This window comes from Mercenaria mercenaria, chromosome 1 (assembly GCF_021730395.1).
Source record: "Mercenaria mercenaria strain notata chromosome 1, MADL_Memer_1, whole genome shotgun sequence".
NCBI lineage: Eukaryota > Metazoa > Mollusca > Bivalvia > Venerida > Veneridae > Mercenaria > Mercenaria mercenaria.
Window position 1 is genome coordinate 52,082,050 of NC_069361.1, and position 23,049 is coordinate 52,105,098.

The window sequence follows — 23,049 nt, forward strand, 5'->3', positions numbered from 1 at the left end:
ATGCTAAATACGCCATCAAATGTAAAGCCTACGGAGGTTAAGTGGCTATTGAAAGTCCTTCATTTGAACAAATATCATCTTAATGAAATTATCAAATTCGTTTTTGAAATATTAAACTGATTTGTGTTTTTTAATAATCGTGAATATAGAAAATCATAAAAGGTAAGTGTAGATTTCATGGAAGTATAGAGCTCAGCAAACACAGCCAGAGGCACAGATCGCCAAATAGGTCTGCCACAAATAGAAACACGCTAGCACGCACCAGTACACAAACTGACAACGAGCTAAAAAAATACTAACAGCACTGCCCAGGAAGGACCAGTGTCAACACATTCGAACGATACATCTATTTATATATTTCTTCCTTCTAAATCATATACTGCTTACACGCAAACAATTTTACAAATGAAAACTGGTCCTACTGACAGTGTTTTTATCTGTATATCATATTTGCAGTTTGCAGTTCTCATGATCATCAATTTTCATCTATGGAATTTTGTAACCAATAGCGCAAAAGTGAACAAACCTACGGACATAACAACTGGTGTCGATAATATCATATTAATTGCATATATCGTATATCTTTAATTGAACTTGTGAAGGTTTTCACAATCCTGTCATATGATCTTAATTACACATGGGTATATTGTGTATCCCTTGGTTAAAGATTTTTCTATAGAAGAAATTTTGCGTAGATATGTCTTCAATAACCAAAATGCCCAAATGGCAAACTTAAGTAGAAACATTCGAATAATGAATGTAAAGCAAGTGTATTAATGCCATGGAAAATATACAGGTAAACCCTGAAATGTTTAGCACGTTTAGTATAAGATGATCAATTAAACTTGCAACATTTTACAAGTTCGTGTTTGTGTCTCAAAAGAACTAACCAGCTTTTAATTGTGTTTTATGTTAGGAGGAAACAACGGGTGCCTTCTTCGGACATAACTTAAGCCATGAACTGGTACCTGGATAGAGCCATGAATTGTTCCCGAAGCCAGTTTGATTGCTTACCGCTATAAAAAAAATAGACACCTTGTGCGGGGTTTCGAAAGATACGAGCGGATACAAGCTACAGTCCGTATCTCAAAGGTATACTAGATCCGAATTTTACATTCTGAAAATATGAACTATTACCATATATCATAACATAGAATTAACAGTACTGTGCAATAGGTTTAACATAAGACAAAATACATGTAAAGCTAAACACAGTATAAATATTTATCACTGGTACGAAAAGTCTAATCAATGATTTATATTTAATGTACATGTATACTAATTGGATGTAGCAATTTACGAAGTTTGAACTTGCGTTTGCCAATATTAGATGTTGTTTACATTAACTAGAAAAAAGTTACGTTTCGCGTGAGAAAACTTGAAATATTTGCAATGTGTATGTAAATGTATTAAATTTTGTCAAAATACCGTCAAATTGCGGATGCAGAAGTCATGCGTGAAATTAAATATTGACGAAGATTTCAAAAACGATAACAACAAAAAAACTAGTGTGTCCTTTAATATGTGATTATTGCCTATGCAATATTCAGATTGTAGAGGATATTAAATAAACCAAAATTAATGAATAAATAAATAGATAAATAATGATAAAAACAGTTTTGCACACGGTTCGAATATGTGATGTGTTCACATGTGTAGCAGTTGGGATTAGGTAGAGTTTAGATGCAGTTACCCTAACAGAAACATTGTTCCTTTGGCGATACACATTATGCATGCGCGGGTCTTGGCAGTTGCACAATAAATTATATCATAGAACGCAAATATTTTGAAACATGGCCATATATCTACTGTTACTGTTGATTTAAAGTTGTTGTGTCCTTGAGTGTATTGTATAGAGCAATTCACAGAACTATGCTTTTTCAACCTTCCAAGTCTGGCATAATTTTTTTGTTATTTATCGCTGTATCGAAGTAATTCAAGAAAAATCTGCGAAATAGATATAAAACATTTTACGATCTTAGATAAGATTATTAATGAATACTAATATGGCCAAGTATCGTGCCAGAGAGATCGAGCTATTGAAGCACACACTTTCCAGAGTAAAGTTCATAGGACTCTATACGAAAAATGGTTATATTCCTCAAAATATCCGGGGCTGCTCCAGTTGCAATTTTTGACACTGTCACAATCCCTGCCATTAAAAGCATGAGCGGTGTGATAAACTGTTAATTTAAATGATTATCTTTGTAATATGTACTAAATATAAATGTGACAAGCAAAATACATTAAAGCTGGAATATAGCAAGAGAACGCATCTCTTGCCGAGAAATGTTCAACATTTTCAAGGGGAGGCCAAAAAAACCCAAATCGCCGAGAGATGGAGATCCTGTCCCTCACCTACCCCACACTCGCAACATCTCTGCTTGGTTGGTAGCTATTTTGCTCATATCTGGCGTACAGTTCAAATCATCCAGGTACGCCTGTGATTAATTAAGGTTTCACAAAATTTGCATTTTATAATAAATATCCTTGATAAAAATATAGAGATAAAGCCGGAACAAAACAATAAAATAATTTTGTTAAAGGTATTTCAGAATGACCACAGATATAGAAAATAGTTCGCCATGTCCTGTTTAAACGCTTTACATCAGGCTGTCTGCTTCTTAAAGATTCCCATCGTCACACAATATTTACTGTCAATCATTCTTGAAAAACTTGAAAGAAAAGACATTTTATGATAGATCTCGAGAGCTTATTATAAAAGATTTCAGTAGATGATAGTTCGTGGATTTTATTTTGTGTGTGTGTGTGTGTTTTCTATTTTGTATGTTTTATGGTAAAAATAATATATATGTATAATTATAATTTTTAACGGTTTCGTGGTAGTTTTCCTTTAGATTAGACAACAATGTAATAAACAAAGTAAATTTGTGAACTGTCATAAACTTTTAAAATTATCGAAGATTCGTTGCCATTCTTTCACGAAAATCCCTCGTATCAGTTTTATTACATGTTGTATTACCCCCCTTGACACAGTAAAACATTTCCCCCTTGATTTGGTAAAAAAATGAAAATACTTTTAATCTATAACAGCAAAGCCACTTGTTTTCTTCGGAACAAGATATAAAACAGGACTCACTGAAACGTTGGGCGATACAGGACTTTGGAAAAGAATAACAGACGGTGTATTATTGAAAAATGTCTGCTCAGTCGCTGAACGCTTGTCGATACAGGGCTCCGGAAACTAATAAAATCCGGGTGTTATTTGAAAAAGCGTCTTTTTTGTCGATTGATCAACTCAATAGAACGTTTGTCGGTACAGGGCTCCGGAAACTAATAAAATCCGGGGTGTTATTTGAATAAGCGTCTTTTTTGTCATTTGATCGAATCAATTTAATAAAACATGTAAAAAGATCCTTTGGAAGCATAGAATGCACCCAAGCAGATTAATAGCAGACTTGGTTTGATTGAGTCTGTTCGTGAGAAGTAATGAAATGTGCAACACCTCTCACGCCCCCCAGCACCGGACTAAGCGGGACTCTATTACACATATTGAATGGACTCCATGATCCCAAAGGAACAGAAAATATAATAACACTGAATCTAAGTACGGAAAGACCTTTTACAGCCGCCACACGGCGCTTAAAGATTGCGGTTGTGATAGTTAATAAAATATGTAAAAAGATCCTTTAGAAGCATAGAATGTAACCAAGCAGAATAATAGCAGACTCGGTTTGATTGAGTCTGTTCATGAGAGGTAATGAAATTTGCAACGCCCCCCCCCCCCCCCCCACCCCACCCTCTAGCACAAGCTTAAGCGGAACTTATTACACATATAAAAGCTACATGTACTGAATGGACTCCATGATCCCAAAGGACCAGAAAATATAATAACACTGAATCCAAAACTTGCATCTTCGCTGGATCAAGTCATCCAAACGCTTGTCTGTAGGATGGGACATATTTCACAAAACTTCGTACGATAGGTTTTCATCGTATGAACTTCTTACGCATTTTGTACGATTACAAAAGTTCTTACATTTGAGACCATCGTATGAAGTTGCGAAGTAAATACTTGCAAAGTTGATATAGCTGTCGCACATACTTCGTATATGCAGCATATGTTTTATTGTACTATTTCATCATTCCAAAACACTTTAAACTAAAAAATGAAAATACCCCTATCACATTTATCCGTAGATACACTATAATATTACTAATAAAGTCATACGAAAACCCCACTAATGGAGCTGTGTCCAAAATTCGGTTAGCAACAGTCGGAGGTGTGTATAGAGGTAAGTTTAGGACACACACTTATTTATTCAAAATTAAATTTTCCCGAGCTCTCGAAATAAGAAGTACATTCAAAATAAAATGTCGTATGCTCGAGATAAGATGTCGTGCGATCGAGATAAGATATCGAAATTGAAAAGTGTGAACAGTCTTAGCTAAATGTTCACATGACATATTGTTTTGCCAAGACATATAGAAAACAAACTATTTGATAAGGTATTGCGGTTAATGATTTATTCTGAAGTCGAACAAGCTATTTAGACATTGTCAAGAAGATGTTCAAAGTGCCTGTCCACTTCATATATGTAGAAAAAATAAGACCGCCTGTGGTGGAGAAGACGACTTAAAAAGTTGTAGAAAGTCATCAAAGAAACATTCTGCCAAATAACTTTGAAACAGCTTGTTCGATTTTAGAATAATTACAATCAAAACTGTTCTTCGTATGTTGTTTATTGCATGTCTGAAATGACCGACATCTTATCTCAAGCATATGAAATCTTATTTCGAGCACATTACATCTTATCTTGAACTTACGACGCATTATGCCGGGCTTTCGAGATAATTTTATGTAAATAAATAAGTGTGTTTCCCAAATACACCATCGTAGTCACGCATGAAAAAAGAAGGAATAAATGTCTCATAAAATATCATTATATTAATTTATGACTGCATTTTTAATTTCACTTACAAATAAAGATTTTGTTTTAAAAAATGTTACGCCCTTTTGTGGAAGCACGCTCGTTTTATGCCTTATTAATGATGATTGTCTGAGCTAGAAAACCTTTTGTTTCATTGAAGTTGATAAAACTTCTTCAGTTTGATTATGCATTAATATGAACAATATTTACCTCTATTTATCTAATGGCCAAAATGGATAAAACGCCTGTCCCGCAATCCGAAGGTTCGAGGCCTTTTAGGGCAGGTCCTGTTACTGAAGAGAGACCGTTTGATTAGCCAACGGCTAATAAGAAACGAATGATAAAGTAAGAATACAAGGAAATACTGTGTCCATAACAAACATTAGATGCGTTCCTATTGAACGCGATTTTACATTTCATTTCATATTTATATAAAGTTAAATGTTGCAAGTAAACAAGGAAATACTGGATGGAATTTGAAACGTGTATCCATAACAGGCACTAATTGTGTTTCCATTGAAAGAGACTGGACATTTTCTTTCATATACACACTTTAAGTTAAATTTTGTATACATGACAAAAACCTCACATATATGTTAGTATGCGCATCCGCAAATCTTATCACATATACCTACACATGTAAACGCAGTTGTTTTTTTTTTCTGAAAAAAAACAACTTTGTTTCGAGGGAATGTCCAATTTAAGATTTCAAAAATAGAATTTTAGAGGTGTTAAAAAGAATTTCTACAATGATATCATCCAAGTTGATATTTCATCAATATGAAATGCATTTCTATCATTTAATTTACAGAAAAAAGGCCTGATCACTCTCTGTAAAAAAAGTTCGTACGAAACAATTTTACCAACATTCTCATTGACTTTGTACGAAAGTTTTGTGAAACAGATCTACGAAGTTCAACGCTTTTCGTACGAAAAATACTTGCGAACTTCGTACGCAAATAAGTTTTGTGTAACAGGACCCTAGATGTTACTCTAAAAAGGTCGTTTCAGTCGCTGGATCAAGGCATTGGAACGCTTGGCTGTCTGGGGTTTTTGAAACGATTAACAGACGGTGCGTTATTCAAAAAATGCTCATCTCAGTCTCTCGATCAAATCATTGCACGGGGCTTTGGAAGAGAATAATAGCTCGGGTGTTATTTTAAAAAGAATCATCTCTTCTGAGTCTCTGGGTCAAATTGGAACGCTTCTTGTATGGGCACAACAGAAAATATATCTTTATTAAATAAATACCAATTCTACGCTAATTCTATACCAATAATATACTTATCAGTATACACATGGTATAGAACAAAAATGTTTGAAACTATGTTTTTCTATACTATGCAATTTTGGAAGACACATACCATGCATTTTGTTGCGAAAATAAACATTTGCTGTATCTAAATAAAAATAACAGCATACAGTTTTGAGAAAAGCTATTTTCTTATGCCAAAAACTTTGCAAGCATCTAATCTGTTTATTTGAAATTCGATTTCAGGCCTTAAACAAAGCGTTAAAAACCAACGGTTATACTTTTTGCAGTTAATTTGGTTGACATTTTAAGGAGTATCATGTCTATACTAAGGATACACGGTCTATTTCATGAAATACACACAATTACGAAACCAGTCCTTTACTTAGACCCAGCATTATCCTTTGTGATTTCGTGTTCTTAAAAAATGGATTCCGCTATCTTCCTTTCTAACATTAGAAACACAAGAATAAAAGAAATCCATAATATCGTTAAAGCGTTTTTTTAGCCAGTTCGTTGTATACTGATCAAGAATAGCTAGCTGGTCGTTTGGTTCAGACAAAAAGCCTGACAAAACTCTATAATGGCAGTTGTTTTCAATTTTACCCTGCCTAAAGAACAAATTTATATCGAGTAGCGAAGTACCGGTAGAAAGTTTGTTGTAAAAATAGTGTTATATTTGCATCTCGCTTATTCGTTGAATAAAAGTCAACCAAGAAAAACACAAACAGTCGCACATACATCGCTCCACATGGAAATAGGAAACACAGGCCTATATCCATACAGAGCTTATAAACTATAAAAAAAATTAAGCACTGATAAAGACATTAATAAACCTGATTTCTTTGTTTTTCGCATACTAGTAAATGCAATATCGTTTTTTCGTCAATACTTATCTCGTATTACCTACTTAAAATCATCCACATTTATCAACACCTGCAGGCTGGTATACTTGGCCTCTTTGTCTCGTTATTATAATATCATCTCACACAGAACAGCAAGTTGGAGTAGTTTGACAAATTGTCCAACAACCTTAGTTAAATACTTCAGACCATATATACTGCTGCTAGTGAGGAAGTTTTTTTAATTTGGAACAAATTTGACTGGTAGTAACAGAGGTGAAGTGAAAATGCTTTATCTTTTAATTGAAAATCTGAACATGAACGACGAAACCGCCTTGGTAGCCTAGTGGTAGAGCGCCTGCATACACAAAATACACTCAGAAACAAAATAATTTAAAGATATGCTATTGTGTAGAAGTCACACCCTACCCCTGTTTTTGGTCATGCAAAGGATTTCAGGTCTCAGATGTCAGCCATATTAGGAGTTTCTGATGGAACTATGTTTTATTTCTAAAGCAAGGATGTAATGTTACAGGAAAATGCATGTTCCTCCGTTCAACACCGCACAATTATCAGATAAAGGGCAGGTTTCTGGGGGTTGTATAAGAAATTGTGCGATTGGATTTGGAACACACTTCATTATTTCTGATGAGGCTGTGTAGTACAATATGTGGAAAGTATGGGTATAGGCCGTTGTACTACGTAAACTATTGAGAAACAGAAGGTGTTAAGCGTGATTTTGTTGCTGCAAAATGTTTATTTTCTTGGCTGGAATTTCATTTTAAGGCATCACTGAGATATGATATCTCACTTTTCTCTGATTTTTCTTTCACAAGCACATAGATTGTAAAACAAAACTAATTAAAAAGTACATTTTATATTCTATAAAGAAATATTTTATGCATTTTTGGACAAGTTGTGGACAAAAATATGCTAACAGGTTTTCTGTAATAGATATCGCTATGGTACAATAGTACTAAATTGGTAATGAAAAAAAATCAAGCAACACTTCCGGGCTAGTCGGATGATGGCGGAAAGAAAGAATCCTCCATTTTTCCCAGTTAAAGTGGCATTTTCATGTTTAGTGTAAGCCAGGTCCTTTTTTTATTTCATTGTGGACCTATACCTGACATTTTGGTAGCATTTTCAAGGAGATGTGTTGCATTTAAAGAAATGTAAACAAACCTAATTACACATGTGTTCATACCCACATTTTAGCTGTCAGTTTGGAAGATATTCCATAGTTTTGACCTGTTAGACAAAAAATATCTCTTACAAGATACATGACCCCTACTTTTCTTGGTGTTCTTTTGTGGTTTACAGGTCATTTAAGGACATAAGGCTAGTAATCGTTTTTAAATGGGCCTGGCTATGTGTTACAGCTCTCAGAAGTTTGCTAATTGTATGTAGAACATAATACATGTATACCCTAAGGTATTTGGTGTTCCATCCAGTAAATCTAGCCATAAATCTAAACGGACATTGGACTATCTTCGATCTGACAACTAGGGAAGTCAGTCGCTTAACTGCCGAGTAATTGAAATGCAAACCATTATATATTAGTTTAAAGTATATTTAGAATCTTGGCAAGATAACAGAATCGCTCCTTAATTTCGTAAAATCACTTAAAATTGATTTTAAAAGGTAAAGAATTTCTTACAATAAGACGTTCTATATGAAGACTTCCTCAAGCCGTACATAACGCTGAATGAATTTCTAAAATAGGATTACTATTGAAAAATGCTCATTATGGCAGTTGAATTTTAAGAAAATCTAGAAAATTTAGTGCAATATTTTATCAAATGTTACTATTGAAACAAAATGGTTACCATCTTGATCAAATATTGAAATGTTCATTTTTTTCATTTTTTTCATTTTTAAGCCCATTTTGATTTTTTTTCAGTCTTTAAAGATCAAAGAAATCCTAACAGACAAAGTTAATAAAAACAACGTTGCCTTTCTCTTTAAGGACAGAAACTGGAAGAAACTGAACCAAAAACTTATAATACGAATTTTTCGCATTAATCATATTGTTGCAAAAATATCTTTTTCTGTATAGATTATCAAATCAAACATTTGTTAAATCAGATCGAACATCAATGAACACAGTGGACATACATCAAAGCAGCCCATATCACTTACAATAACTTCCTTTTTAGGATGTACTATTTATTGAGTTTCGGGAAGAAAGCAGAATAAAACATTTTTTTTAAATCTTAAGCTATAATACAAACCAATGAATAACAGGTACAACATGAATGATTTTATTTCATATACATTGTTGTTAAAGTCAAATAGTTCTCGTAGTAAAAGAGCTTAATGCGATGAAATACCTGGATAAATATGCAAGAAAAGTTTACTACAAATAAAGACATTTATTTTATCTATATACAGAATAATAGCAAACAAATTGTTTCTTAAAGTTCCATAAGGCTTTAACTTTTTCAACACTACTTTCATTACTGCACATGAATTTATTCCGTTAGAACCATAAAGGGAGGTAATAAGAAACAATGAGTTTAATAAAACTTCCTATTATGTTAAACAATATTCGAACCTATAACAAATATTAGAGAAACCAATTATTGAAAACAGGATTAACAAGAAATCAGTATTAACTTCTGTTCATAACAACATAGACAAAGGCATTATGAGCCTCTAATGATTATTATAGCTCTGTCGAATATCTTTTCTAGGTACTCTCAGTGGTGAATGTAATTAAGCTAGATTTGTTAAAATTACAAAATGCTGCTATATTTCAAGCAAGATACATATATATCATCACTTTAATTTACAAAATGCTGCTATATTTCAAGCAAGATACAAATATATCATCACTTTGTTTTTTACCAAAAGTACCTACTAGTATGTCTGACACACAATTACAAGTACAAATAAAACATAATTTATGACAGATTAAGACTTAAAAAAGGTAATTCTATTTTTCTACAAATCAGAGTATGAGCAACCGTAGTATTTCAGTACACAATGACTCCTAAAACAAAATTGATATTTCAATTCTGCGTGTCCTGTATGATTTGGTACGCATATTGTTAAGCGCAATGTACAGTCTACAAAGTATAACATTCACAAAACGGAAGGTAACGAAGCAAATAACATTATCGTAAGCAGGGCATTACTGTATGCATCAATTGTTCTAGATATTGTTTGTTGTGTATTCCGGCGGAGGCTCTTGCCATTTCTGCGCTGTTCCAGGAACCATATTTGCTGTCTGTATTTGCAGTGGGTATGCACCATTGATGTATCCAGTTTGTCCATAGCTTGTCGATGGTACTGACTGCATGCCATGAACTGAAACATGATATCGACCTTTCAAAATATTTGTCAGGATCAGTAATTTCGTGTTCAGCCATTTCCGCTCTTCTTAAAGGCTCATAATTCGGTTGTTATAAATCCCTTCCCTTTAAGATTATGAAACTGACATGCTGGCTGCTTCCAAAAGCCTGCTAGAAACCCACTTATTTCTTCAACATTTCGCAAACTGACCAATACATTTTTTCTTTTCATGGTACAGCTTAGACCAGTATTTTTCCTAGGGTCACTTGAATTCTTTTGAATATATATATTGTTTTATTTTGTTTTATCTATATGTTTTACATTCATGTTTATTGTTATGTAATAATATATATGTTTTGTTTTTGTTGAATTTGTCAGATTGTATTTTGACAACGTATTCTGTAAAGCTCTTTTGATCGTGTACATGTGCATGAAAAGACTGCTACATATATTTGGCATAATAAATTATAAAAATAATGTTTTGAATTTGGCTACATTTTTCTCTCACTGTTTTAGTAAGAATTATAATAACTTTCAGAATGTAAAGTATTTAATAAATGTATTACGGTTATAAGCGTACTTGCACTTCAACTTTTGCTGTAATGGATGAAAATGATATGCTTGAATTCGTCATCATATGATAATTTACATAAAACCATAAAATACAAAGTAAACTTAAGTCCACATTTATCCGCTTGCTTCAACATTTGGATTAATATATCCATTTGCACATCATTACGAATGACATATTAAGTATTATTTGCTTTGGGTTCAACAGCATTACAGATATATAACGACGAACAGTTAACCTAACCAGTGTTCCTGGATGCAAAACAAGTCACAAGTAACTTCCAACTTCCCCACCTGAATCAGAGGTGGAGGAGGAATGCTTTCAGACACAAGTTATTTTATTAAATCTTAACGGAGAACATACGCCCCACCCGGGGATCGAACTCACGACCCCGCGATCCGAAGATCTGCGCTCTCCCTATTGAGCTAAGCCGGTGGGTTACATATCAGTTTGAATTGTTTATTGTTAACATAAGACAAGACTATAAGGAATACTGCTTACCAGTTGTTGTTGTTACACTTGCTGGTTGAACCACCTGTCCTGTCTGCCCCCGAGACTTGTTACAACAACAACAAATAACAACAAACACTGTAACAACAGTAACGACTAGAAGAATTGATCCAATACTTATGCCAACAATAAGTCCAACGTTACTGCAAAATAGAAATAAAGTATAACAACTGACCAGAGTCTGTCGGTTCAAAAGTTCTTTAAAAACACTTCACAAATAACAGGGATAAAAGAGTTGCACAGTCTTACATTTTAAGTAAAGGGACAAAAGAAGGAAGCTGTCCGTTAGGTGAACGAAAGGACAAATCTATACGCCACGCAACAGTTTACATAATATATTGTTTGAAAATTTTCTCTGACTTAAACATGGTGCTCGCGAGAAGTCGAGACATTGTGATGTTATACAACTGACGAGTTGTTTTCCTCTTTAAGGCAGATACAATTCATTGAATTGTATCTCTGTAATTCACTAATACAGGTCGGAAGGAGCTAAAATTTAATTGCATAAACATTTATTGCTGTTAAAAGCTTTTTTAACACTGACGATACTCAATGCTGTTTTTAAAACGTTTAAAATATATTTGATTTTGTTATAGTTGAATAGTTTCAAGCGCCATTACAAGGTTAACATGTAACTTTGACTTACGAGGCGCATTTAAAAAATAATGCAGCAACTGATTATCGTGCCGCCTTGCTTTGCACGGGATTCACATAAAAAGCGTACCGGTATAACGAGAAATCCATTCTCTACACACAGATGCTAAATTTACATGTGTACATGCTGTATTATCGCTAATACTTTATCAAAAGCAACAGATAGTCATTGACATTATAGTAAAAATGGTAGGCAAGAAAAGTGTAAAGGCAGCTGAAATTCGAGGTTATATAAAGACTCGGTGTAAGCTTGGCGTATCTGCGAAGGAGATTTTTAAGGACTTATGCGATGTTTATGGGCAGAATGAAGTGTCGTTTGTCACAGTCACGAGATGGGTTAAGAAGTTTAAAAGCGGCTTTGACTCCAATAATGATGCACCAAAACCTGGACGTCCTTGTAATGCCACTTCTAACAATATGTTCGAAAAAGTATGCGATGTAGTTAAGTCTGACGCAAGACTAACTGTTTAACAGATGGTATCTCAGCCGCAAATGTATTCCGCATACTAAAACGTAATTGAAAATAAAAATTTGAATACAGCTAGATGGATCCCTCATTTATTGTCGGATAAGCAAAAACGTGTCCGACTTAAAACAGCCAGAAATCTGCTTAAAATGTTTTCAATTTGAAAATACCATAGAAAGCAGTTTTCTGACATTATTAGCTGGTAGACATGTTAGGTCCCGACAGGCCCTGGGAACCGCTGTTTATCAGTGTATGATGGGTATGAGTATGAAAATGTCTTTAAAAATTGGATTAAACGTTTGCAACTTTGTGTACGTAGCAAGGATGATTGATTTGACGGTATGACGCGTAATTAAATTAAAATTTATCAAACGCGCGCTTTTTATTACCCCAGTTGCATTACTTTTGAAATGCCCCTCGTATGATTTGTACATCAATAGTTGCTCATGTTTCGTCGGTGCTGAGTCTTCAGTTTTGTCATGATGGGTCCAGGTGAAGACATGCTAATACGTATGTATATATGTTTCAAATTTAATCAAGCAATTAAACAGACACGATCATACCTTGAAATTGCCTGTTTCTCTCAGAGTGTTAGTATTTAGTAACAAAAATTTATCTCAAATTTATTTTATTTTATTTAAAAGTTTTGTTTAAATGTTGAAGAGGGGAACCTTATTGTTTGATCTTAAAATTCTGTTACATGCTGTTTGTATTTTTATTTTTACTTCTTTAAGCACAAAATGAAACATATGCAGTGTTCCAATTCCTTTTTGAAGCTCTCTATGGGTAAAACAATGAAGTTTTTGAAATTGAAGACACCTTTTTATATTATTATTATTATAACTATATCATAAGAAAATGTACTTTAGAAAGGAAATCTCGTGAAAATTGCAAAATAATGTTTTTTTCAAAACCCAAAACAACAACTGTTACAAAAGAAACAAACGTTTTACTTTACATTTCACTTTTATGGCTGAAATCTGTATGAGAACATCCAGCATCAAAAGTAACGAAAATTTGCAATTATAATTTGCATCTCGTGCTTGGAACTTGAAAGTCAAGCCCAGAGACACAACGGTCAAAGAGATTTAATCGTTAAAAGTGAACTTCTTATCACGACTAAGTTGCGAGATCTTTTATCATTATCTTTTCTCGTTTTGATGATTAAATATCTCGTTTTTAACAGAAAATAGCGTTATTACATAATAATGAGATAATTACGGCCAAACGTGAAGTAAAAATTTAGGGAATTTGTCTTCTTTTTTACTTTGTAGTAGAAAGGTGATATTGTACATTTTTGCGGGTTTAAGTTTGGGTGGGATATCAATAACTGTCTGTTAGGGTAACAGCTTTAACCAATTTCACACGGACACTAGACGAGAAAGATACGTCTACAGCATTGAAAATAAAAGAAACTTATGTTTTTAATTGTATATAAAGTAGCCTATTTTAAGCTACTTTCGGCCGAAACTATTTCTGTGTCATTGTTCTCAGGTGATGTAGGGGTATACAAAAAAGAAACATTTTACTACTTTCTGAAATTAAAGTTCGAGATGTCCTTTATCAATTAATGTTTATTCATCGATACGTACATGTATGTCTAAATCTTTAACCCACTAAAGTTTCTATTTGTATGTCCATTTATATTTGATATTAAACAGCTATAATAATACCTTACAAAAGATTTTAATTTCAACTCAGACTGTATATATATGAAATACAAATAGTACTGCTTCAATATTTTGTGGCCGTCAAAGGTTTAAATCTGAAAGTTCGTATTAGCCTTTCTAGACTTAACCAGCTGACACAACTTTTAAATCAAACTATTCTATCAGAAGGTCATTTTGATAAGGATTGTAACTGTCATCAATACCTGTTAATTTCACTAATTTCACTAATTTTACAACAATATCTATTGTCCATATCACCACAACAGCTGCTGGCACAATACTTATACTTTGTAACCTTGCTGTAAGTCCAGCCATATTTATAGTCGTAATACGAACACCTTATCCCATTCACCGCTTCTGAAAAGAAATCAGCGTGGACTGCAAACAAATATAAAATATATCGCATGAAACTTTTATTTTTTTAGTCTTACAATCACTTTATATTGTCAAAATATTATCCCACAAGGACAAATCAACAAGTGGACGATCTTAATTTAGTAGCATAGTAATATCTTAAAACGTACAAAGATAGTATCAGATTTTCTTTACATATATGAATTTATGATATTACGTAATATGGTGCGTACGTTTGTACTGACATGTCAATATTATTCACATTCATATTAGTAATATGCTAAATATGTTTAGCGCTAAAAAACAATATGAAATGCTTCTTTCTGTAAATCAGCCAAAAGGAAGATTTTGATGGAATTTTCTAATAAACTTGTCATTGTCTACAAGTCGTAAGAATGTAAATCTGGGAGAAAAAAAAATAATGATTATCTGCATATTAAAAAAATGAATAAATTTCGCGCACCCCAACAAGGCACAAGATACAGCCAGTGCACGTTTAACAGCTTTATCTATATAAGTTTAAAGCATTTTAATCGGAAATTAACGTAAAAGTTGCAAGTATTAAACTTTTGAAAATTATTAGATTTTAATTTACAACTTAGTCTTACGCTTTCAATTAATTTATTTCTTTAACACGTAAATGAAACCTTGTGAAAAATCTTCTGATCACACGTTCCACGTCGTAGGAGTGAAATAAAGCCATAACAAATATTTGGTATTATAATTATAGAGGATATTTGTTAGTTTCCAGTGTATCGTCACTGATAAGGGAGACAATTCAATATTTTCATGGTTTTATTAGTCTAAGAGATAGCTAGGAAATATTCTTCAAGGAGCTGCATAGTGTAACGAAAATTGACTCGAAAACGGGATAGACACAACTGAAAACGCCAACGAAGACAAACCAAACCTGTTCCTGGCTGGAAAACGACTTCGGCGAAAATGCTGGCATATTACTTAAGGCTGATCGAGTTGTTGTCTTGTGACAATTAACTAAGTAACCAACTAAATGTGCTGTCGCCAAGATAAGGTTCAAAACGACAGTACGCAGCTGAAAAGTATAAAAAAAGCAAGCAACGAAGGTAACATTTCTAGAGCGTGACAACTTTTGCTTTGAAAGTATATCTAAGCTGTTCTATACAGGATTGTCTAGCTGTACATGACTCCTGTATGATAGCCGTAGGGTGGTCAGTATTTACAAAGCAACAAAGGGAGGTAATTATGGAATTTTTTGTGGGGAAGATAACTTTTTTCTGGAAAAAATGCGGCACTTTGAGTGAGATAGGGAAATAATCTTTGATAATTTTCAGTATTTCAGAAGTTAACATAAAATAAACTAGTGTAATAAAGCTTTGACATTGACGCCGTTTCATGTGTGGTCGAATTTACTTTATCTTCTAATGTCTTAGATGAAAAGTGTTCTCTATCATTGTTTACCATGTTTGCAGTTTTCATTGTTTACTTAGAGATACAACAATGTAAGACACCGATTCATGCATGTATCATGCAATATGGGATTGCCTCTATCTCGTTTTAAAATAGGAAGTCACGACAATAATTTTTCAGCCTTTAATTTTTTTTCGAGTAAAATCAAACTACAATAGCATACCATTTTTAAGACAAAGTTTTAGAAATACATTTCAATTATATCAACTATGCTGGTTTTCATTTGAAATAAAGCCTCGAACTTCTTTAAAAATTGCCAAAGAGACAAATTAATAACAAACCATAGAGCTGTAATACAATATTCCGTTGACGATTTATATGACATTTCCTAACCGTGTCTTGGCTTCTGCCAGGAATAATATCTTTCTTTTCAAAACAATATTTCAAATCTACTTTAACTAAATGCCCGCGACGACGAGAGTTTAACTTAGTACATACTTATGTCAATATCAATTGTTTTTACTTTACATTGATTTAAACAGTTTCTTTGCCTTTCAAATAACGTGACTTTATACTTAAATAAATGAAATACAAATACCTGTGAAACATAAGACCGTAAGAATTCCAAGCAAAAGGTTGTACGCCATTTTGTATTATGTACACTACCTGTTTAAAATATCACACAAAATGAAGTTTTATCATATTTATCTTCGCGTTATCGCATTTAGCCTTTCCAAATTCAATACACGGGATTTTAAGTATCTTTTTTCTTCCTGTTTCGTGTTAATCACTGATAAATGAATGGCGATAAACAGTGTTTCCCAAAACTTGCTTGTTGACCTATATCGAAAGCATTTTGTCCAAATGATAAATGTTTGATTATAAGACAACAATAGGCCTGCTCTGCAGAAATTCAACGTTATTTCTTCTTGAAGTGATACGGTCAAACATATTGGAAATAATTTTTTTTTTTAATTTTGAAATGTGTTTGTTTATTAAGACAATTATGGCGCCATTAGCCTGACTCCCTGGCTGCATGCTTATTTTTTATATAAATATTGCAAACATTTTATAAGAAAAGTTTAAGTCTCTAAAATAGCCTATTTTATCTGATGGCTGAACCATACATGTTCTGAGTCAGGGGCAATAAAAATGTCAATGTAGAAACAACTTGCTGTAGTTACTTCACTCTTAATGAATAAAACTTATATATATGTAAATAAGAACAAACATAGGGACGGGGGCCAGTCTTTGGTGTCATGAGCATTAATTAAAATGGGCCATGATGGCCATGAGTCGCTCACCTGAGTTTCAGAGCTTGAACAGGCTAGAGGAACAATTTATGCTCCAGGTGTCGAAAGTTTAAGTATATGTTGATTACTTAAATAAGTGTGATAGATGACAATTAGTTCAAACATAATATGCTAGGCCTTTAAAACTGGGTGAATGAAATGCACACAGTAGAGACTTACACTAAGCTCTTTTTACATGTACACAAGGGAAGCAATCTGTTTATATAATGAAACTGTTGAGTGAACACCGTTTATCAATTCTAATCCTGTCCATGTTATATCAGTACAATGGAAAAGTAACCTATCGATGTTAAATGCTATGCAGGATAACACAGTCATGCATCTAACAGTCCTGAAACTGACTTCCTTAATTTTCTCATATTTCGAAATATTTTCCCATACTTTGACGCATATATATGAGTAGTAGAGATTGTTCTCTTTCCAGCAGTAGCCTTTTCAACATATTTTACCTTGTGAAATTCTATGGGTTTTGACTTTTTCAAAAACATCGTCTGTTTGTTGACAAATTTCACCACAGAAAATGTCACACTTTTCCCAGTGCATTCACTGATTTGATCTTTAAATAGTTTTCTATTCAGATTGCTAATCCGTGTAGTAATTATGCATGTTTATTTTCTTGCCTAGAGGTAAAATGTGCATGGTTTGCATGAGGTACTCGGTCAATAGTCACCTAAGCCTATCTTAAAGTCTTAGCGGAGTTGTCTCCATTTCGTTCCAAATATTTTACCCGGGATCATTTTTGTAAGGTCTCTCAGCAATCTGCATCCAACGGTTCATTAGAAGTTGTTAACAGGTATAATGATTTCTATAATTATTTAGCTCAAGTTGCCGCTAAAAGGAATTTTAAGAAGTTTGAAAGAGGGCCTTACAACGATGCATTAGACGTTTTGAAGATCTAAAAAATTTGAACCAGAACTTACACAGATGCTACAGACCAAGTAAAAAGTTTATCAGAAAAGGTTTCTTTTCAGATATTTTATATTTTTAGCTCTGGTGGCCTTTATAAGGGACCAAGCGACACCATTTGAAGAAATTTCGGTGAGTTACTTTTAGTGATGCTAAAGACCAAATTTGATGAAGGTCCATCGAGCGGTTGATGAGAAGATGTCGTTTACAGGACTTATATTTTGGGGCATAGTGGCTCCTAAGAGAGGCAGAGCTCCCATATTTTACAGATTTTGAAGAGGACGTGATAACGTTGCTACATATCAAGTTAGATGTAGTTCTTTCAAACGATTCTTTAGAAGTTGTTAAAAGGTTTTCATAGTTATTGTTCTCTGACTTCTGTTCATTTTGAAGCTTTGCGATTTTGATAATATGTCAATATTGGTGATAGCAATAACTTAGTTATATAATTAGGTAATATTCCTTCATCTTTTTCTATACTTCCATTTTAACCCTGTCTTACCCGTTAGCGCATAGTCCTTTTGAATTAAAGTACATTTTGTATAAAATATAAATTTCATTATAGCTATTTTGTAACATATATTATAAAATATTTCTGTATTTAGTTTTTACTTTTATCAAGAGTATTGAGTATTCTAGAATCTGTTGCAATAAATACAAATTATTTGAATGTTTTGTTTTCCTTCGTTAGAAATAAGCGTATTACAGAACAGAACAGAACAGAACAGATATTTTATTTGACTTGTACCACAGGCACATCATCATAAAACAAATTTACAAATAAAATACATATACAATGTAGATTATAATTATAATAATATTCCTCTAAACTTCTGAGAGGATGGGCTGTTATATATGTGTAACAAATGTTCTCAAAGACAGAGCGTGTTTAACATATTTTGATAAAATTTCTTTCTTGTCAGTTCTTTATAATTCAATTTTAAACATGCTTGGTCTAATATAGTTATATTTTTAATATACAATTTTCTCAAATCAGAGTAACATGGGCAAATCAAAATAAAATGATATTCGTCCTCAATGTCATGCTTATCACAATATATACAATAACGCTGATTTCTCTCGCTTCTCATTGTACCATACCGGCCTGTTTGAATTCTCAGAAAGTGGTTTTGGTTAAATAACTTCTTAGATTACTAGGTAAGATGTCCAAGTATTTTTCATACTCAAAACGCATTTAATATTAATTTATTGTATAATTCTAAAACAGAACTATTTTGCTTGCCAACATACCAGCCTTGGACACAGCAATCAATCACACGTTGTTTAAAATATAAAACAAATTTCTTATCACATACAGTATCGGGTGATTCCCAAACATACGTAAAACCATAATCCGATAATAGTTTTTTCACCTTTGACAACCAGTTAATCTTACCAACTAGTCATCATATGCAATTCTATATGCATGCTGCAATATTATGTTATCAGTTTTTACTAATTTAAACACATATTTAATAATCTTTACATATCTCATAACATAAAGGGGATATCATGCAAGTTCCCAAGCATTTGTACATGTAGTTGTCTTAACCTTTAATAGGGAATCGATTCTACCGATTTTCGTCGCTACGGTAACATGCGATATATATCGAATGAGATATACTATCGAATTAAAAAAATTTATGTGGTCTTCCGGCACGTGCACAGAGCGTCTGACTTCGGATTTTTTTGGAAGAATACGCTTTTTCCTTGTGCGTAATAAGCGTCCACATAACTTGTCCGAACCGCATCGTCTTGTACATCAGTACAACTATGGGCAGTATTGTTTTTTATTCCAAAATCTACCTGTAAATTGATACAAACGAATATTTCTGGGCAAGCTGATGGACTGTAACGATTCCCGATTGAGGCATTGCCTTATTTCATATTATCTTTTTACAGAATTTTAAACTCAATAATTTTAAATATTACAAAGCTTCGGAACTTTGTTTTCAGTTCCGTATCAAGTCCAAATATTGTCAATTATTGAGAACTAAGCATACAGAGGCAAACACATTCAGGGTCAAAGTAAAGTAAGGCATAAAATGTGTAATTTTTAAGCTTTAATATACTTCAGAAGGTATATAGCAAACTATAATATTCATGTTTTAACTTGTTAACAACAGTTTCAACGATTTATCTTGTGTAAGGGATTGTTTAAATTTTCAAAATCCAAATGATATTTTAGCAACTAGACAGTTAACGAAAACAAAACAACGGCAATTGCTGAATGTACATTACTACTGTTTATATTTCTGCACTTCCCCAGCACACATTTAAGCCCCTTTCATCAGAGCGGGTTAATCTGGCGTGATACACTTTTTAGACGGTATCAATATGTAGTCCCTGAAACGTTGAAATAGATAAATGCATTAATTACAAAAGTAAATAATACATGTAGCATGTGATTACAAATGATTTTGCGCTTTCAACTAATACTAATAGGATGCGTCGTCTTTGGTACGGAGATATAGTGCAAATATTCGTGTCCTTGGTAATCACAGAAAATAGCTTGTCAGTTAGGCCATTCCAGTCAGCCAATTTTCAAGCTTTTTAACATTTTAACAAGTTTTGATTGATGCATTTAATTTTGTCTTTATTTTCTTCTTCAATATACTGTGAAATCATTTAATTTCGTGGGCATGAAATTTCGTGGTTTTGGTCAAAACGGCAATTTCATGGGGATATGAATTCGTGGATTTCAACTTTTGAACATAAAATGAATGGGAAATTTACTTGTTCGTTGGGATTAAATTTCGTGGATTGACTCAACCACGAAATCCACGAAAATTAGTCCCCCACGAATATTAATGATTTCACAGTAGTACCTAAATATCAAATATAAGGGAATGAAGAGAATATATTATATATTATACATTTGCGTGTTTATAATAACAAAACATGTGCTTTGTTTCAATAATTCTAAAAATGTTCTAATAAGTTTACGGACCATCTTGCTCTAGTTCTGGTGCAGTCGGTTATTCCTCGATAGCGTGATCACATTTATGCCTCGGACACAAAACCGTACGATGTCCGTTACGAGTCCACCAATTTTAGAATCCTTACGGTCTTTGTAAAATCGTAGCGTCTGGTCGCAGTACCTATGGGTCCCGCACGATCTTTAGAGGATGTAATCGTAGGATATCCGTACGGACATCGCAGACAAGTCGTACGGAGCCCGTTGGCTTGTACGGCGCTCGTACGTTGTCCCTGCGACAAAAATAAACCAGCAAGTGCATCAGTCTGAGACGATGTGTCTCCATTCTGTACCACGCCTCGACAATACTTGGAGAACTTAAAATATATTCACGTTTTTATACCACCTTGAATCACCAAGGAAGTCGTACGGAGCCCGTACGGCGATCGTAACGCCCTGCGAGCCAAGGCGGACATCGCACGTTCTCCGCACGGTGTCCTTAATATCGTACGGACATCGTACGTTGAGAATGCGAGTCCCCTGCGATAGTAGTGCGAGCATCGGCAAGCCTCGCAGTTTTCCAAATCCACACGGACATTGTGCGATACCCGTACGATCTCTTCCAGGGCCCGTGACGTTCCCGTACAGGGCTCTTGCGAGCTGCTATCGACTTTGAAAATCTCTAAGAGCTCATAGAGAACTCGGGAGCTCGGTGAAACATTTTCATTTTCTGACGAGACCCTTGCTAAAAACTGTGAGAAAAACCTCAAGAAGCATAGAACGCCACCAAGCAAAATGATAGTATACCCTATTTGATTGCGTTATTTTAACTCTTCTTACGCCCCCGCAGCACGTTGTTTGAAATGCAAGAAAATCGGCAAATTACGTAAATAAAGTCTTTCAACCCTTGATCACCATGTTCGTCTTAGTGAATAGGGTATTATTATCCTGCGTCGAAAGCGGAGGGATATTGGTTTGATGTTGTCCGTCCAGCTGTTCGCCCGTCCGTCCGAAATATTGAAAATGCCTATTATTAAAAAAGTATTTAAGCTAGAATCATCAAACCTTAAATGATTATTAATTAGCATATGCCCTTTGCTCAAACTTAGTTATATCCTCTTGACCCAGTAAAAGTAGAGTTTTCACCTTGACGTGCTTGAAAAAAAATGAAAATTCTTATAATTCAAAAACAATTTCAGATAGAATCACCAAAATCAAATATTTATTAATTAGCACGTAGCCTTTGCTCACACATAGTATTGTCCACTTTGACCGCGTTTAGGCAGAGTTTACCCTTAGTTTCCTCTTGATTTGTTTGACCAAAAAAAATGAAAATGCTTAAAACTCAAAAAGTATTTCAGCTAGAATCACCAAACTTCACACAATGATTAACTAGCATATCTTTGCTCACATATTGTATTATCCCCATTGACTCAGTAAAAACATAGTTTCCCCCCTTGATTTGGTACAAAGAATGAACATACTTTTAATCTATAGCATCAAAGCCAACTTGTTTTCTTCGAAACAAGACATAATACATGAAAAGGGAGGAATCGTTAGATTTAAGTTGGATTCACTGAAACGTTTGGCGATACAGGACTTTGGAAAAGAATAACAGACGGTGTGTTATTGAAAAATGTCTGCTCAGTCGCTGAACGCTTGTCGGTACAGGGCTCCGGAAACTAATAAAATCCGGGATGTTATTTGAAAAATCGTTTTTTTTGTCGATTGATCAAATCAATGGAACGCTTGTCGGTACAGAGCTTTGGCAACAAATAAAATCCGGGGTTGTATTTAATGAAATCTGTAAAACGATCCTATGGAAGCATAGAATGCAACCAAGCAAATAATAGCAGACTGTGTTTGATTTAGTTTGTTCATGAGAGGTAATGAAATGTGCAACACCTCTCACGCCCCCTAGCACCGGACTTAGCGGAACTCTATTACACATATATTGAATGGAATCCATAATCCAAAAGGAACAGAAAATATATTTACACTGAATCCAAGTACGGGGAC

At 33.8% G+C, this 23,049-nt stretch overlaps 1 protein-coding gene across 2 annotated transcripts; it reads right to left on the bottom strand.

The window, feature by feature from the left end:
- Positions 1 to 9,234: 9,234 nt before the first annotated feature.
- Positions 9,235 to 16,651, bottom strand: LOC123537862 (uncharacterized). Of its 2 annotated transcripts, none has more exons than XM_045321747.2 (4): positions 16,493 to 16,651; positions 14,358 to 14,511; positions 11,356 to 11,507; positions 9,235 to 10,298 (listed from the first exon to the last, which is right to left on the bottom strand). In XM_045321747.2, exons 1-4 carry the CDS (start codon positions 16,539 to 16,541, stop codon positions 10,144 to 10,146), a joined length of 510 nt encoding a protein of 169 aa, XP_045177682.2. In that variant the 5' UTR covers positions 16,542 to 16,651; the 3' UTR covers positions 9,235 to 10,143. The 2 variants fall into 2 exon arrangements, with proteins under 2 accessions (XP_045177682.2, XP_045177689.2); XM_045321754.2 differs by having other exon boundaries at positions 14,358 to 14,508; positions 16,493 to 16,624.
- Positions 16,652 to 23,049: the final 6,398 nt, after the last annotated feature.

What these genes read in the sequence shown, in the direction of transcription:
- LOC123537862 (XM_045321747.2), bottom strand. Translation starts at nt 16,541, where the DNA reads ATGGCGTACAACCTTTTGCTTGGAATTCTTACGGTCTTATGTTTCACA. An exon ending in TACGGTCTTATGTTTCACAG is followed by an intron (nt 14,512 to 16,492) that starts GTATTTGTATTT and finishes ATTTCTTTTCAG; the next exon opens with AAGCGGTGAATGGGATAAGG. An exon ending in AAGTGTAACAACAACAACTG is followed by an intron (nt 10,299 to 11,355) that starts GTAAGCAGTATT and finishes ATCATGTTTCAG; the next exon opens with TTCATGGCATGCAGTCAGTA.